This window comes from Pituophis catenifer, unplaced genomic scaffold, assembly GCF_029215685.1.
Source record: "Pituophis catenifer annectens isolate HBS135680 unplaced genomic scaffold, rPitCat1.0.hap2 SCAF_4, whole genome shotgun sequence".
NCBI lineage: Eukaryota > Metazoa > Chordata > Lepidosauria > Squamata > Colubridae > Pituophis > Pituophis catenifer.
Window position 1 is genome coordinate 185,309 of NW_027256884.1, and position 15,596 is coordinate 200,904.

Below are 15,596 nucleotides of genomic sequence, written 5' to 3' on the forward strand. Positions count from 1 at the left end.
TTCAGCCCTCTTTCTACCTGAATCTACCTGAAACACACAGAACATACCGTGAGGTCCCTGCAGGTATTGCTGAACTACAGATCCCAACATTTTTTCTTTTTTTTGTGCAAACAGCCATGCTAAGTGTTGGAAGTTGCAATTTAGCCATATGTTCTAAGGGTAGGCTGTCTGTAATGTCCCCCTGCCCCAATCTGGATCCCTGTGTTAAGCAGTGGGCAGGGTGGGTCAGAGGTCAAAGGGTCCCCCCCACCCCTTTGAACCTTGTGCGTTATGCGTTCTTGACCACTTGTGTCTTTGACAAAGTACAGTGGAGCTTAGACAGAAGGAAGCTATTGATACCTTGCTTACTCATAAATGACGTAATAGCTTCTTAATCAAAACATTATTTTTAGAAATGAAAGTTTCTTCACTGAAGGTGTACATTTTTCTAATAGTTTAGACTGCTTGATTGCTGAGTATAAGGACATGTTTATATTTTATTTTATATACTAGATTTAGCAGTACAGTATATTTATTAGTAAATATAATATAGTAACAGTAAATATAAAATACAAGGTAACGCTTTTCTCTTTTTTCTTTGTTAGTTTGTATTTTATTTTGTTTGGGGTGGTCTCTTTTCTATATTTCTTTAAAATTGAATATTGTTTCAATAATTTTAGAAAAACAAAAATTAAGAAGACACCACATAATATTTTATCAGAAAAAAATCTGCAGAGATTTCCTTGTTCTTAATCGCATTTTAGAAGTTCACCTTCTCTTCCCCCTTGCAGGAAATGGTGATACCAGGAGCGTTTTGGAATCTGCCAGGCCTTATTTTCTAGTAAATGTTTGCTATATTACTCAGAAGCTGGTAAGCAAACTTCACGAGGGAGTGTTGGTCACAGAGCCGAGGAAGACCATCCTTTTCATCGCAGAGCAAGTGCAACTGGTAAGGGCTCCTCCTCCTCCCCAGGTGCCATTCTTAGCCATTTCTAGATAACAGCAGATGTACCAAGCGATGCCGCTGTAAGCTTATTAGGGATGGTTTCCACCCCAGGGATGCTACTTCTGTGACAACAAATAATTACCCTAAATTCTCTTTAAAATGGATTTAATTTTCATTGTGAGGAGATTGACAGCTTGAATGCTCACACATGCTCAAGCTTATTGGAGAAAGAAAGTAGTTGGATTATAGAAAATTTTGCACAAGGCAAAAGGATATTTAAGAATAATTATTGGATACGCGTTTCAGTCCACAATCTCACATGCCACAGTTTAAAAACAACAGAGCAAAAAGAAACATTTTCATTTGTATTTGCATGTGGCTGAATGTCTGTAAGCACAAGCAAAAACAAATTCCTCAAAAAGCAGAATAGACTCCTCGTTCTGCAACATTTTGTTGCAAATCTGGATGCATAATTTTTCAAATCTTTATTTCAATTTCAAATCTTTATTGTCAGTGCACAACATATGTACAATGAGATTGATTGAGCTCCCTCAGTGCACCCCCCCAACACAATACAACTCACAGTGAAGACAGAAAATCCCTAACCTAATAAATCATATTAACAAAACACCCTGTCCTATTGCACCAGTGTGAACATGTTACACATTGTGCCGGCCCTGCAGTCCATCATACTACGTAGTTATGATGTTATTTCTCATTCAGGAGTCTGACAGCCCACGGATAAAAACTGTTCTTCAACCTGTTTGTGCAGCTGGCTATACTTCTATATCTCCTTCCCGATGGTAGGAGGGTAAAGAAGTGGTGACCAGGGTGAGAGTTGTCCCTGAGAATTTTCTTCACTCTTCTAAGGCAGCGAGCCCTAGCAATCTCATCTAGTAGTATCGAGACAGCCCACAATGTTTTGTGCTGTGCTCACCACCAAGGGTGGGTTCTAAATTTTTTTACTACCGGTTCTGTGGGCGTGGCTTATTTTGTGGGCGTGGCTTGGAGGTCATGTGACTAGGTGGGCGTGGCTAGCTGGTCATGTGACCGATGGCCATGGCTATGTGTGTAGGGACTACTCAGAGGGCTGAAAAAAGTCATTTCTGACAGGTCCTCGCACTTTTGACTGGTCCTCACACTTATGACCATCCTCAGATTTATGCCCGTGCAGCATTCTTAATAACCATGTCACTCATTTCACAACTGCTTCTCTTCACCATGGTGACAAGATAGGGTGAAAAACATTAAATGTGAGGACAGTCGTAAGTTCGAGGACTGGTCAAAAGTGCAAGGACCAGTCAAAAATAACTTTTTCAGCCCTCTGAGTAGTCCATATGCATAAAAGGATACAGCAATAGAGAGGGATGAAGGAAGGGAAGGGAAATTAGAGTTGGAGTGAAGGTAAGAAAGGGAGGAAGAGAGGAGGAAAAGGAGAAAGGAAGAGGAAGTAGGGAGGAGAAGAAGAGGGGGGGAAGAGAAAGTAAGAAGGAAAGAAAAGAGAGAGGTGGTAGGTTTGAGGAGAAAGGTTGCTGTACAATAAAAAAGATGAAAGGGAAGAAAGGCAACCCCAAACAAATATAAAGATATTAAGATAAAGAATGAATTGTTTAACTTTAAAGAATAAAAGAGAACAAATATGAATAAATAGCAATAATTAGAAACACACATACAAACATACAATGTATTTTCTTTGAACAGAGTATTTGGCCGGTTCACAAATTTAAACAGTGTTTAGTCAGTTCAATTAAATTTACAATTTTTATATTTCCTTTTTGCCATATTTATTCCTCATCTGTTTTTTTAAAAAACCAATATTACCCTTCATCCTCATCTCTAATCTTAATCAAATTCAATTTTCCCCTTCTATTCTATATTATACCCCTTCCCATTGTCATCTATTTTTATATCCATCCTCACATTGGTTAATTATGTAATATTACAGTTGTTTAATACAAATTCAACATTTTAATATAAATCAATTAGTTATATAACTATCTTTTTTGTATATTAATCAATATGAACATGAATATTCGAATTATTTCCATGCAATCCAATTTCTTACAAATCAATTAATTATATTTACCATTAATAATAAACCAAATAATTTCCCCCATATATTCCTCCAAACCACAACTTAACCATTTCTGCTTTCAACACAATATACAATTAATAGTATCTCAATTATTACAATTCCCTAGTTAAATAGAGCTTTTTTTCTTTTGTGTTTTAAAATCTTGAACTCTCCTCTTTTGCCTAAATTTCCCATTGTTTGCACCTACCTTTTTTGGTGAAGAAAGAGAAATCTCTCCCTGCCTCATTTTGTCCCGTTGCAGCAGAGCCTGCTTTACTTTCAGTTTCATTTTTTCCCTAGCATAGCGACTCATTTGTTTTCTTTTAACACTGATCAGCTGTAGGGCGGCCCTTTGAAGCCCCGCAGCAAGAGTTTAAACAGTTTTTTTCCTTCTAGCCATCAGCTGGGACTCAGGAGGCAGCAATAGATTGGGAGTGGGGCCAAATAAAGGGTAAGAATAATGCGGGGGGTGGGTGGAGGGGCGGGGGGGTGGAGAACCGCTTCGGTGACATCATATCGTCACCGCTACCGGCTCACGGGAACTGGTGCGAACCGGGAGCAATCCACCACTGCTCACCACCCTCTGTAGTGTTTTTTTATCCGCGGCTGTCAGACCAGCATGCTATACTGTGATGCAATAAGTGAGGACGCTTTCTATGGTGGACCGGTAAAAGGAGATCATCAGTTCTTGTTCCACCCTGTTTTTACACAAGACCCTAAGGAAATGGAGTCTCTGTTGGGCCTTCCTGGCCACCTGGATCGTGTTGTTTTTCCAGGTGAGGTCTTCGCTGAGATGAACTCCCAGGAATTTAAAGGAGAAAACTCACTACATAGCTCCCCTCAATGTAAAGTGGGGAAGGTTCCTCTCTCTTCCTCCGGAAGTCCAACACCATCTCCTTGGTCTTGCTGATGTTCAGGTGCAGGTTATTTTTTAAGCACCATGTGGATTGTTTTTGAACCTCCCTCCTGTACGCTGTTTCGTCTCCACCTGTAATAAAATCCAGGATAGTGGTGTCATCTGTGAACTTAATGATCACAATAGATAGGTCTGACGGTACACAATCATGTGTGTACAGTGAATACAAGTAGGGACTGAGCACACAGCCCTGTGGGGAGCCAGTGCTAAGCTTCAGGGGGTGGATATAACAGACCCAACCCTCACTGTTTGTGGCTGATCCCTCAGAAAGGGTTTGATCCAGTCACAGATGGAAGAGGGAAAATCCAAGTCAGTCAGCTTTTCGATAAGGATGCTCGGCAGAATGGTGTTGAAGGCCGAGCTATAGTCTATGAAAAGGATCCTGACATAGTTCCCGGGTTTCTCCAGATGGTTCGCTACAGAATGTAAAGCAGTAACTGTGGCATCATCTGTCGACCTATTCCCCCTGTATGCAAACTGATATTTGTCAAAGTTCGGTGGAAGGCATGTCCTAAGGTGCTGGAGAACCTTAGTTGGAGAACCTTAGTTCTACTTTTCATATTTTCATGGACATTTTGAGTCTTATCCCTAAATACATGCATTCTGAGCCTCTTGACTGTTTTTTAACAGGTAACAAGAAAGCTTTTTCTCCACAAAGAGTCAATTATGAGCAACTTGTACAACTGTTTGAACCACAGCATCTTGTACTATTTATCAAATTCTTCTTCTGGGTCCCAAAGTCTTCTAGAAGTTCTACAGACTCTTCAGATGCAATGGGATGTCATCTTTGCAGTACACAATTCTAGCCTGGATTTCATCACAAGCTTTTTGTATTGCCTATCACAACTGAAATCTATCAGGTACGGCAGTGTTTTCTTATTCTGGCAGAACTGTTAGGCAAGGGAACAGAAATTTACAGAAACTTTTTTCAGAGACAATACGTTTCCTCAGGGGCATGCATTTCAATGGTACTTGTTGAATTATGTCAGTATGATCAGTGTAGATTTGATATTTTTTTTTTAATTTTATACACAAACAAACATTTAATACATCAGTCATTCCTTCCATGCGATATGTTTTCTCCCTGGCTTCATCTTTTTGTTGTTTTTTCTGTCTTCATTTTCACCAAATCCATTACAGCATTTCTCCAAAAATACAGTATTTCTTACATAACTATTAGTTTGCTTATCTATATCTCTTTTCTAATCAATGGTAAAATTAATATCTTAAAATATTCTAAATCCTCTCTTTCTTTGATCATCAAAGTTAATATATTCATTTCTGCACAGTCTAAAAATTTTTTATTACTTCTCCTTCTAAAGATATTTTCTCTGCTTTCCAATTTTGTGCAAAAACAATCCTTGCAGCTATTATTACATGTATAATCAAATAAATATTTTCTTTGCTAATTTTCTCTGGAAGGATACCCAGTAAGAACAGCTCTGGTTTTAATCAATACGTTGTTGTATCATTTCTTCCAACCATATCTTAATTTTATTCCAGTGTAGATTTGATCTTGAAGAAACTCCAGGAGTTTAATCTAGAACATAGGAACAAATATGCTGGATATGTCCCTGAGTTACAGTGACTTCCATAAGGAACAGTTTGTTTCTAGTCATGTTTCAGAGAGATGCCGCTCACCTTTAAAGCTTATTTCAAATCTGGGGAAGACGTTTTTGATGTTTCTGAATTGGGAGGGGGTATTCCAACATCATGTGTATGGAACTATGAAGTCCACATCACGAGAGAGCAAGCTTTCAGTAAATCTGTGATTATTCTTGGTGAATAAATAGCATCACTTACTTACTGTCAGACCACAAGTGTGGCACATTTCTTGACCCCAATTGTCTCTTGCTTTATTCTGGTTTTGATTCTTGGATAGTTTACTGGACCAGTTTGCCATTTCCTTGCCAAGTCTTAAGAACTCTATTTGGTCTTGGGCAGGAGAGTTTTATCGGAAGTTTGCATTCTCCTGTGGCATCAGAAGGAAAGTCCAAAAGATGAAATAATACACCTGGCAACAAAGAACTCTGCTAGCTAGGTAGAAGGCCGTTTTGCCTTCAAGAAGAACCCAGAGGCTGTTTCCATTTAGATTTGGAAAGCTTCTTCAGCTTGGAGGAATCAATCCCTCACTGGTGGAACAATAGCACCACATCTAGTGTAAAGAAAAGAATAAAGATAAAGGAAAAAATGGACCCCTAAATGGAATCCATCTTAGGGACATAGAGACAGACACTTCTTTTACCTTGAAATGCTGTGTTTGGCCAAAGTAAATCCCCAAATAGCAGATATTGAAGCAATTTGTCTTTTAGTTGTTGTTCTTGGTTATTAGAGTTCTTAAAAATAAGCATGTATTTTTAAAAGTTCTTTAAAAATAAATATATTAGGATTAAGTTGAAATAATCCACAGCCCACCTTTTTTGCTCAGATGGTAGTCTTAATGAAGCTGCTTATATTTTAGCCAGAGGTTTGTTTATTTTCTGTGTTACAGCTATCATGAAAGTGGTGAGGCAAAATGGATGCCGGCTTCGGGTTGCCCTATTTTTCTTGGCCTGAGAAAAGAGGAGGAGAGGATCGATGATCTTTCTGCCCTGAAGGATGGTAAACATGACGTGATGGGTGTGGAAAAAGGGATGGAATAGGGGCTGATCAAGAGAAGAAAAGGAGAAGGCTATTGTAGATGTCCTGCTTTGCTCTCAAAATCTACCCACTTCCAAGGGTCTATAGAACTAGTCCAACAGCTTGCAAGGAAAGGACAGTGTTTCATCTGGATCTTCTAGACTAAAAGAAATACGCAGTGCTGAATTAATGGCTTTCAAGCAACAGAAATTACATCCAGGCCAATGCAGCCCACACAGATTATGACTTTTGTACTAAGGAATTAAGCTCAACACTCACCTACTGTAGACTCTTTAAAACACGGGTGCATTTTGTAATGTCGATATAGAAACCTTGTCACCCAAATTGTTTACAATTTATTGCCTGGGAACAAAAACAGACAATGTTACATGAGATACATGGAGAGATATGGGCCATTTATTATTTTAGTCATGTCTGCTCTGATTTCTACATACATTCTGCACAGGCAGTATCAAAATCTGGAGTGCTGTGAGTGATTTTGCTTTAAGGACAGAAGGGCCCTGGTTTCAGCAAATATCCGCAAAGCTACTGATCTGACTTACCTTTGCAGACCCTTGAATCTGGAAGTGATGCATGATGGGCCTTTTGTTGATATAATACTTCCACACCAAAACATGCTTGCATTTTATTATTTCCAGTTCAGCAAGAGATCCAGAGGGCAGCTGAGGAAATCTGGCTCCGGCTTCTTTCTAGGAGAAGAAAGGATTTAGAGGATGCATATAAAACCTCTTTATTTAAAGAGAAAGGCGATGGAGAAGAGACAATGAAGATGGCTGATGTAGCTCCTCTTTGGGAAGAGGTCATGAGGAAGACCTGGCAGGCCTTTCTAGGTCTCTGCTCTCAAAGTATATGAAGTCTTTAACGGAAGTGGTTTCACCGCACGGCCCTTGGCCTTTGGGGAGATGGGTCTGCTCAGGAACTATTATTAACCATGATTCATGCTACCGAGTGAGAGGTTGACAGGTCCCATCATGATCTAAGCTTCTTAATTCATTTGGTGGACTATAACTGGGGAAGACAGATGGGGTTCATAGATGTCGGAAACACCATATAGCTGGACACAATGGACACAATCTTGCTAGACAGCAGAATGAGTCTTATAGATTGCTCTTTGGAAAAACAAATATCCAGGACAGAGGAAAACGGAACTGGCAGCCACCGGCTGTGATGCCAGCTTTGCCCTGGGCCTTGCTAAGGCTGGGCCCTTTGGGGGATAACATTGAGGTGGCATAGATGGTCAGGAATAGAGGTTGTGTGGCACCTAAAGCGGCACAACAAAACATTAACTGCGTTTGTTGCTCCTTTCCTCTCTGTGCTTCCAGCATCAGAAAAGAAAAACTCCCAGAGCAAAATTCTCATCAATGCATCCAGCAAGACGAGTCCTTTGAATGAGAGCCTGACTCCCGGCAGGAACCTGAAACAGGTGATACACAAAACTGGCGTAAACTGCCTTTCCAAATCCCTGTGGGAACCTCAGATGCCAAAAAAAGCACACACACACACACACACAAAAGAGTGCAGGGTAATATCTTGAGCTTCCCGACTTGAAGTCCTAGTCCTGCTCTACTTGCTGACATGCAATGTGGCCCAAATAACCTTTTTTCCCTCCCGGGAGTGCAAAGTACAGCAAAGGGTTGATGGACAAACTCAAGGCTGGTTTCGTAGCTGCTTTTGTTGGCTGAGAAAGAGATTCAGCCTAAGTAACTTCTTTCCAGGTGTGATGGGAATGCACGTTACTGTTCAATGCTGGCACCATCTATTTGCCTTGGGGTCTGTTTAATTATTTCTTAAAATTAATTTTGATTATTACAGCTGATTACACATCAGTGAGCAAAGTAATTGATATTTGTTAATGTATCCCAAGGAACATTTTGTACAACTTGTATTTGCTGTTGAAGGTTAAAGACTATTATTGGTTTTTCCCTAAATGTGCCCACATCATTAGTTCTCGTAGTAGGAAAAGATGCCATCTGGAAAAGGCTGAGTAGACGCATTATTCAGGCACAAGTGCATGAAATTGAGGTTTCTGCATCTTCTGTCTTTCTTTTCTAAAAAGAAGAGGCTTGTAATTAAAGGAGAAGCTGGATTACAGGGGAACATTACTCATTTTGTGTTGTTTTCGGTAATGTCAGCAACTGACGCTTCAAGATCTGATAGACGCTTCCCTGTAGTGTGACATGCAACTGAGCCTCCAACTCTTGGCTCACTTTCTGCTCCAGGCAATTATATTTTTTCCCCGTGCTTTTCAAGGAAATTAGTGTACAGCTGGCTAAATGACTGATAGGAGATCTCTGGGACTTCCGGATCCAGAGACAGACAGAAGGATATATTCTTTATAGCTCTGGGGCACCCGAGGGTTTTTTTTTCTGAGCACCTTGGAAAGAAAAGAAATCCACAGTGCGGATGATTTATATTTCCGCCCCCTCCTAGATAGTTTTGTTTTTCCACTCGGCCTTCTCACTAAAGGACATTGGCAATAATAAGCAAGCCAGGTACAGAGAGGAAGACAGGAGGAAGATCTGAGCCTTTTTGGAGCCTTAGCAGATCAGCCCTGGCCAAAGCTTCTTTTAGGAAATTAATCTGGCGTGCTGCCAAGGGTCTTTGGAGGGCCTTGTCACCTGCTGCTTTGCTTCCCCAAACTCGGTCCGTATGGAGACAGTGGGGAGAGGAAGCAGATGATGGAGGTCCAGGCAGACAGAGGTCAGAGGCTGACTTCCAGGGCTAGGAACTGTACAGCAGCTGAGCGGTAAAACGGGGCCACTCCTACAAAATCCATGGCCAAGTTTATTGCCTTTTCATATTTTTCTTAATCCAAGCAAGTATCGTTGATCCTATCCCAGAAACATTCCCAATTAGAGGTTTGGTGCCTTTTGGCCACCCGTGCCTTTGTTAGGCATCCCCTGGAATAGATCTCAGGGGACCAACATAGAGGGAAGTCAGCCATAGTACCCATAAGATCGTGTTTTTTAAAAAGAGATAACCCTTTATTAAAATCAATATATGGATCTTTTAATTAGAAGATATTTGAAAATATCTGACCCTGAAGAACGAATCGGTTTGTATCCAAGGCTGAGCAGATGTGGCCTCACATCTGACTTTTCAACTGGAGGGGTTGGAAGTGGTCTTGCCCTCAGAGAGACTGGTCTTCTGCCCCCAATTTCTGTTTCTGCTTTCAACTGGAGGTTTTCCTTTTGGCTTTGCCTCTTTCTGGCCAAAAGACATGACTTTGCCATGACCTTCCCTCACTTTGGACCAAAAGCTTCCTCTCAGTAGAAAGAAAGGCCTTTCCACTGACATGTCTGAATCACACCTTCTCCCTCCCGATGTGGAAATAATTTGCCCCCAGGAGAAATTTTCATAAAGTTTCTTCGTTCACTAGTACAACCCTCAACATGGAGTATTTTCTTACAGCTCAAACATTCAGCTATTCTCCCCTCTGGCAAACAGAAACATGGACTTCAAAGAGCAAAATGTCCAAATTTACCTTTAAAAACAAACCGTATTGATTTCCCCAAACTGAAAAGGGGAAATAGTTGTTTTTACAATCTAAGCAGAAGTTCTTGTACATATAGCTAATAATTTTCTGCTGAGTTGCAAAGACGTCGTAACTTTTAACCATTTCTTCTGCATACATGTTTTTAGGTGTCTGCCTTAATATTTATGTCCATCCCTTTGCTTTTTAACACAACACCTAGTGAAAGGCTGCCTGAGTGTCATAGTCGGGCAAGTCTCCCCTGGGTCTATTTGACCCAGATAGATCAAAGGAAGTTGAGGCAACACAATTCACAGTCACATCTACCTGCAACTCATTTATTTGGTTTGGCTTGGTTTGGCCAAAATATGGTGTCTGTGACTGTTGTGTACTGCGTTTTGAAGGAAGCATATAATGCTTCTGTGACATATGTGTAGTGCCTTCCTAGACGTATTTGGTAAAAGTCGATTGTTCTGAGCTCACAAGAATTTCCAGTGGCTGCTTTAGGAAGTTATCCGTCCAGATGTGAGTTTTGCCTGTCATCCTTTTCACAGCCAGTGCTTCACCAGTATGTGGAGTGCACAATGTCAACATCCTTTTCAAATCTCTTATCATAATGCCATGTGTATTATTTCGATTTCAAGAGACCAAACAAGCAAATTTATAATTAATTATATTTCTGCTAATCATTTGTGTAACATCTTTATCTTCATAATAGAAAGATAATTAACACCACTGATTATCTAATTAAATTCATTAAGCATCTACCGACAGTGCTCTATGAAGTTGACATTATGTTCCACTGTCAACAAATGCTTTGATTTCTTGGGAAGTAATTAAAATGTAAATTAGCATGCTATTAAATACACAGGGGGACTTTTGATTCTGATATTCATTTCAGAACTGCTCATGGCAACCCATTTTTTCTTTCAGTGCAACCAGACAATTTGCTTGTAATGATGTATATTAACTTTTTTCCCACTGCAACATGAATATCTTTTTTGATATCTACCGTAGTTCTCAGCCAGAGTAGAAATGACATTTCTTTAAAACTGCTGTTTTGCTGGTAAATCTGGGTGATTTTTGTCAATGCAGGAAGAGCTTTTCTGTTTGCATTACCAGAGCTTACATCAGACCACAGAGTGCCACCGATAACACTAAGGATATCATTGCATTTTCATTTCTTCAACAAAAAGAGAACATTTGTTTCTTCTGCTGCAAATCTTGGAAGCCAAAGAACTATGCCAGTTGCTTTATTATATCCTGGCATGGATCTCAAAATTTGACACTGCTGTGGAACAAATTCTTTCTACTTTTTTTACATTCTATTCTTGCTGAAATATGCTAATATGCTAATGCTGCCATCTTGAATTTGGGTTCCTGCTGCCACCTTTCAGCCCCATCTTCTGGCAGTCTTAGTTCCTCTTTCTTTGGTTCTGCCTCTTTCCCGATTCTACTTAACCATCAACTGGTGGAAGGGCCTGCCTGCAGAAGTTGTGGGTGTTCCATCACTGGAGGTTTGAAAAAAGAGATTGGACAGCCATTTCTATGAAATGCTATAAGGTCTCATTCCTGAGCAGGGCTACAAGTCCTCCAACTCTGTTATCTGTTATCCTTTTTCTTTCTTCCTTTTTTTCATTTTCTACCTTCTGGTCTTCTTTATTTCCCCTCCCCTTCTTTGATCTTTTTTCTTTTCTTTTCTTTTTCTTTTCTATCTGTGCCATCACTGTCTTGGAAGCACAGCTCCCCCCCCCCCCTTGTTAAATGACCGGTTCTCCCAGACTGTCAAGGTTGGGGGCCTTCAAAAGGTTGGTCTTTGACAGAAAAGATTGCAAGATTCTCACCTCAAGACTCCTTAGCACAATTTCACAGAAACTTCTGTAAAAAAGAAGGGAGGCGGCTTATGCTTATACATCAACAACAGCTGGTCTCAGGATATAACTATAATGTATAAATTCTATGACGAAAACCTAGAGACATTAATTATCAACTGCAAACCATATTATTTGCCTCGTGAATTTTCCTCATTTCTTCTAATTGCTGTTTATGTCCCACCACAAGCCTGTGTAAACAAGGCATTAGAACTCTAGCTGACCAAATTATGGAGGCTGAAGCCAAATACCCCAATTCACTGGCCATTATTTTGGGAGATCTAAACAAGGCAAACTTAAGGAAAGAGCTACCAAAATACTTTCAGCACGTCAATTGTCCCACTAGAGGCAAGAATACTTTAGACCATTGCTACACAACACTAAAAGATGCTTATCGGTCTTTACCACGAGCAGCTGTAGGACACTCTGATTATTACATGATTCACCTTGTACCTGCTTACAGGCAAAGACTTAAAACCACAAAACCAACAATTAAATCAGTGAAGACTTAGACTGAGGAGGCAAAGTTAAAGCTACAGGCTTGCTTTGACTGCACTGATTGGAATATTTTTGAAGATATCTCTGCAGACCTGGATGAACTCACAGATACTGTAATATCATATGTCAGCTTCTGTGAAGACCTATGTGTACCGACCAGGAACTTGCAAATATACAGTAACAACAAATCTTGGTTCACAGCTAAACATAAGCAGCTACGTCATTCCAAAGAGGAAGCCTACAGAAAAAGTGATAAAAATGCTGTACAATCAGGCTAGAAATGTATTAACAAGAGAGATCAGAGCAGCAAAAAGAAGCTACTCTGAAAAGGTAAGAATCAGTTCTCAACAAATGAACCAGAAAACAAGTGGAAAACTCTGAAAAATATCACCAGCTACGGCAAACCTCCTTCTCAGGCTGAAGGAAATCAACAACTGGCAGATGACCTGAACATGTTTTACTGCAGGTTTGAAAGGAAACTATAGCCACCTATCTCCACAACCCCCATCTCAGACACACCAACAACAGCCAAGCCTCTTACAACTGACCCCATCTCATTGAGTTTACAACCCCTAGTGATCACAGAAAAGGAAGTGCAAGACCTATTTCACAGACAAAAGCCAGGAAAAGCTCCAGGCCCAGACAAGATAACTCCTTCTTGCTTAAAAGTCTGTGCTGACCAATTGGCCTCCATCTTCACCCATATCTTCAATAAATAGCTAGAGATGTGTTATGTTCCTTCTTGCTTCAAACGCTCTACTATCATCCCAGTGCCGAAGAAGCCCACCATCAAGGAACTGAATGACTACAGACCAGTTGCTCTAACATCTGTAGTCATGAAAACTTTTGAAAGGCTAGTGCTGTCCCACTTGAAAACCATCATGGATCTGCTGTTAGACTCCTTGCAATTTGCATACTGAACAAATAGATCAACAGATGATGCTGTTAATATGGCTCTGCACTACATCCTACAACATCTTGAATCTCCAAAGACCTACTCATGGGTCCTCTTTGTAGACTTTAGTTCAGGATTCAATACCATCATTCCAGACACTCTTCTAACTAAGGTAAACCAGCTACAAGTACCTGAACGCACTTGTAAGTGGATCATAAGCTTCCTAACAAACAGGAAGCAGCAGGTGAAGCTAAGCAGAATTACATCAGATACCTATACAATTAGCAAAGGGCCCCCCAAGGCTGTGTGCTCTCTCCACTTCTCTTCTCTCTGTATACCAATGACTGCATCTCTAACGATCCATCTGTTAAACTACTGAAGTTCACAGATGACACAACAGTGTTCGGTCTCATTCGAGACAATAATGAATCTGCATACAGACGGGAGGTTGAACAACTAGCCTCATGCGACCGGAACAATCTGGAACTGAACACACTCAAAACTGTAGAAATGGTGGTAGACTTTAGGAGAAACCCTTCCATACTTCCACCTCTCACAATATTAGACAACACAGTATCAACAGTAGAGACTTTCAAATTTCTAGGTTCTACCATATCGCAAGATCTAAAATGGGGAGCTAATATCAAAAATGTCATCGAAAAAGCACAACAAAGAATGTTCTTTCTGCGCCAACTCAGAAAGCTCAAACTGCCCAAGGAGCTGCTGATCCAGTTCTACAGAGGAATTATTGAGTCTGTCATCTGCACCTCTATAACTGTCTGGTTTGGTTCTGCAACCCAACACGACAGACACAGACTTCAGAGGATCATTAGAACTGCAGAAAAACCAACCTGCCTTCCATTGAGGACCTGTATTCTGCACGAGTCAAAAAGGGGGCTGTGAAAATATTTACAGACCCCTCACATTCTGGACATAAACTGTTTCAACTTGTACCCTCAAAATGACACTGTAGAACACTGAACACCAGAACAACTAGACACAAGAACAGGTTTTTCCCTAATGCCATCACTCTGCTAAACACATAATTCCCTCAACACTGTCGAACTATTTACTGTCTGCACTACTATTAATCTCATCATTCCCACCACCCTTCTCCTTCCACTTATGACTGTATAACTGTAATTTTGTTATTTGTATCCTTACGATTTCTATTGAGATTATTTCCTGATTGCTTATTTGTACCCTATGACTATCATTTAGTGTTGTACTTTATGATTCTTGATGAACGTATCTTCCATGTGTGTCCAATCACACTTGGCCAATAAAAAATTCTATTTTATTCTATTAAAACTAGTTTAAATTTTACTCATCAAATGTAAAGCACAAGTGTTTTGTTACAGACATCAATTTATTAATATTTTTTGTTTTAAATCAGGATTTTACATCATATTTAGAAAAATGCAGGAGAACTGGGCAAGAACTCTATGCGGTTTTATGCAAGGATCACGTTGAGGTAAGAAACGAAAAAGTCACCTTGGCAGGGAAAACAAAACATGGTTGGACGCATCAAAGAAAAGAGAGGAGATTGTTTTATTGGTTGATTGATTACATTGATTGCATTTATACCTGCAACCATCGCGAGACTCTGAGAAATTTACGTTAGTAAAAACGGAGAAGTAAAGAAAACAGTAAGATTGAGAAAAGAACTCATAGTTCTAAAATCATTATTACGCTCATTCAGTGGAGTTGTCATGCAACAAATTCCCCTGAATCCTTATTCTCTTCCTGGTCTTTTGTAAAGCAAACATTATCTAAGCAGGGAGATTCCTCTTCATTTTGAGTGACTTTGTTTCACTTGCAGACAGAGATTTAAGGGGTGAAGCAGAACTTTTTGCAGTGCAATTTCCCTGCCAACAGCTGGTCTTCTGATCAAGGTTTCAGCCAATCACTGAGTCGGTGATCTATTCCATGCTCATTTGTCCTTCTGTGACTTTCTTCCCATTGTATTCCTCTCTTTTACAAAATACTATTTTAATTTTGTTTCTGCAAACCTTTGGGTCCCCAAATGCATTAATATCTGCATTTGCTTCTCTGTGACACTTGTATAACAGTGAGATAGCAGCAGTCACTACCTGAATTTGCTTCTAGTAGGGGATTTAATATTTATCTGCTTAAAATAGAGTGAAGTGATGGAGTTATTGCTCTCAAAGTAACTACAGGAAAAAGTACTTCCTCACTGAATGAGCTAAGAGGATTTGACACGCTCGATGTCCCATTCTGCCTGGGTGAAGTTTTGTAGAGCAAAGTACTAAATACAGTCATCTCTACTACTTTCAATTTACTT

General features: G+C 40.0%; 1 protein-coding gene across 1 annotated transcript in view; it reads left to right on the forward strand.

Annotated features, from left to right (window-relative positions):
- The window catches only part of WDFY4 (WDFY family member 4), a 134,881-nt gene that overhangs the window by 67,610 nt on the left and 51,675 nt on the right, over positions 1 to 15,596 (forward strand). Inside the window, exons 35-40 of the mRNA XM_070943165.1 lie at positions 771 to 928; positions 4,546 to 4,775; positions 6,407 to 6,516; positions 7,194 to 7,385; positions 7,878 to 7,978; positions 14,688 to 14,765. Coding sequence (XP_070799266.1) covers positions 771 to 928; positions 4,546 to 4,775; positions 6,407 to 6,516; positions 7,194 to 7,385; positions 7,878 to 7,978; positions 14,688 to 14,765 — 869 coding nt within the window. The remainder of the gene's footprint in view (positions 1 to 770; positions 929 to 4,545; positions 4,776 to 6,406; positions 6,517 to 7,193; positions 7,386 to 7,877; positions 7,979 to 14,687; positions 14,766 to 15,596) is intronic.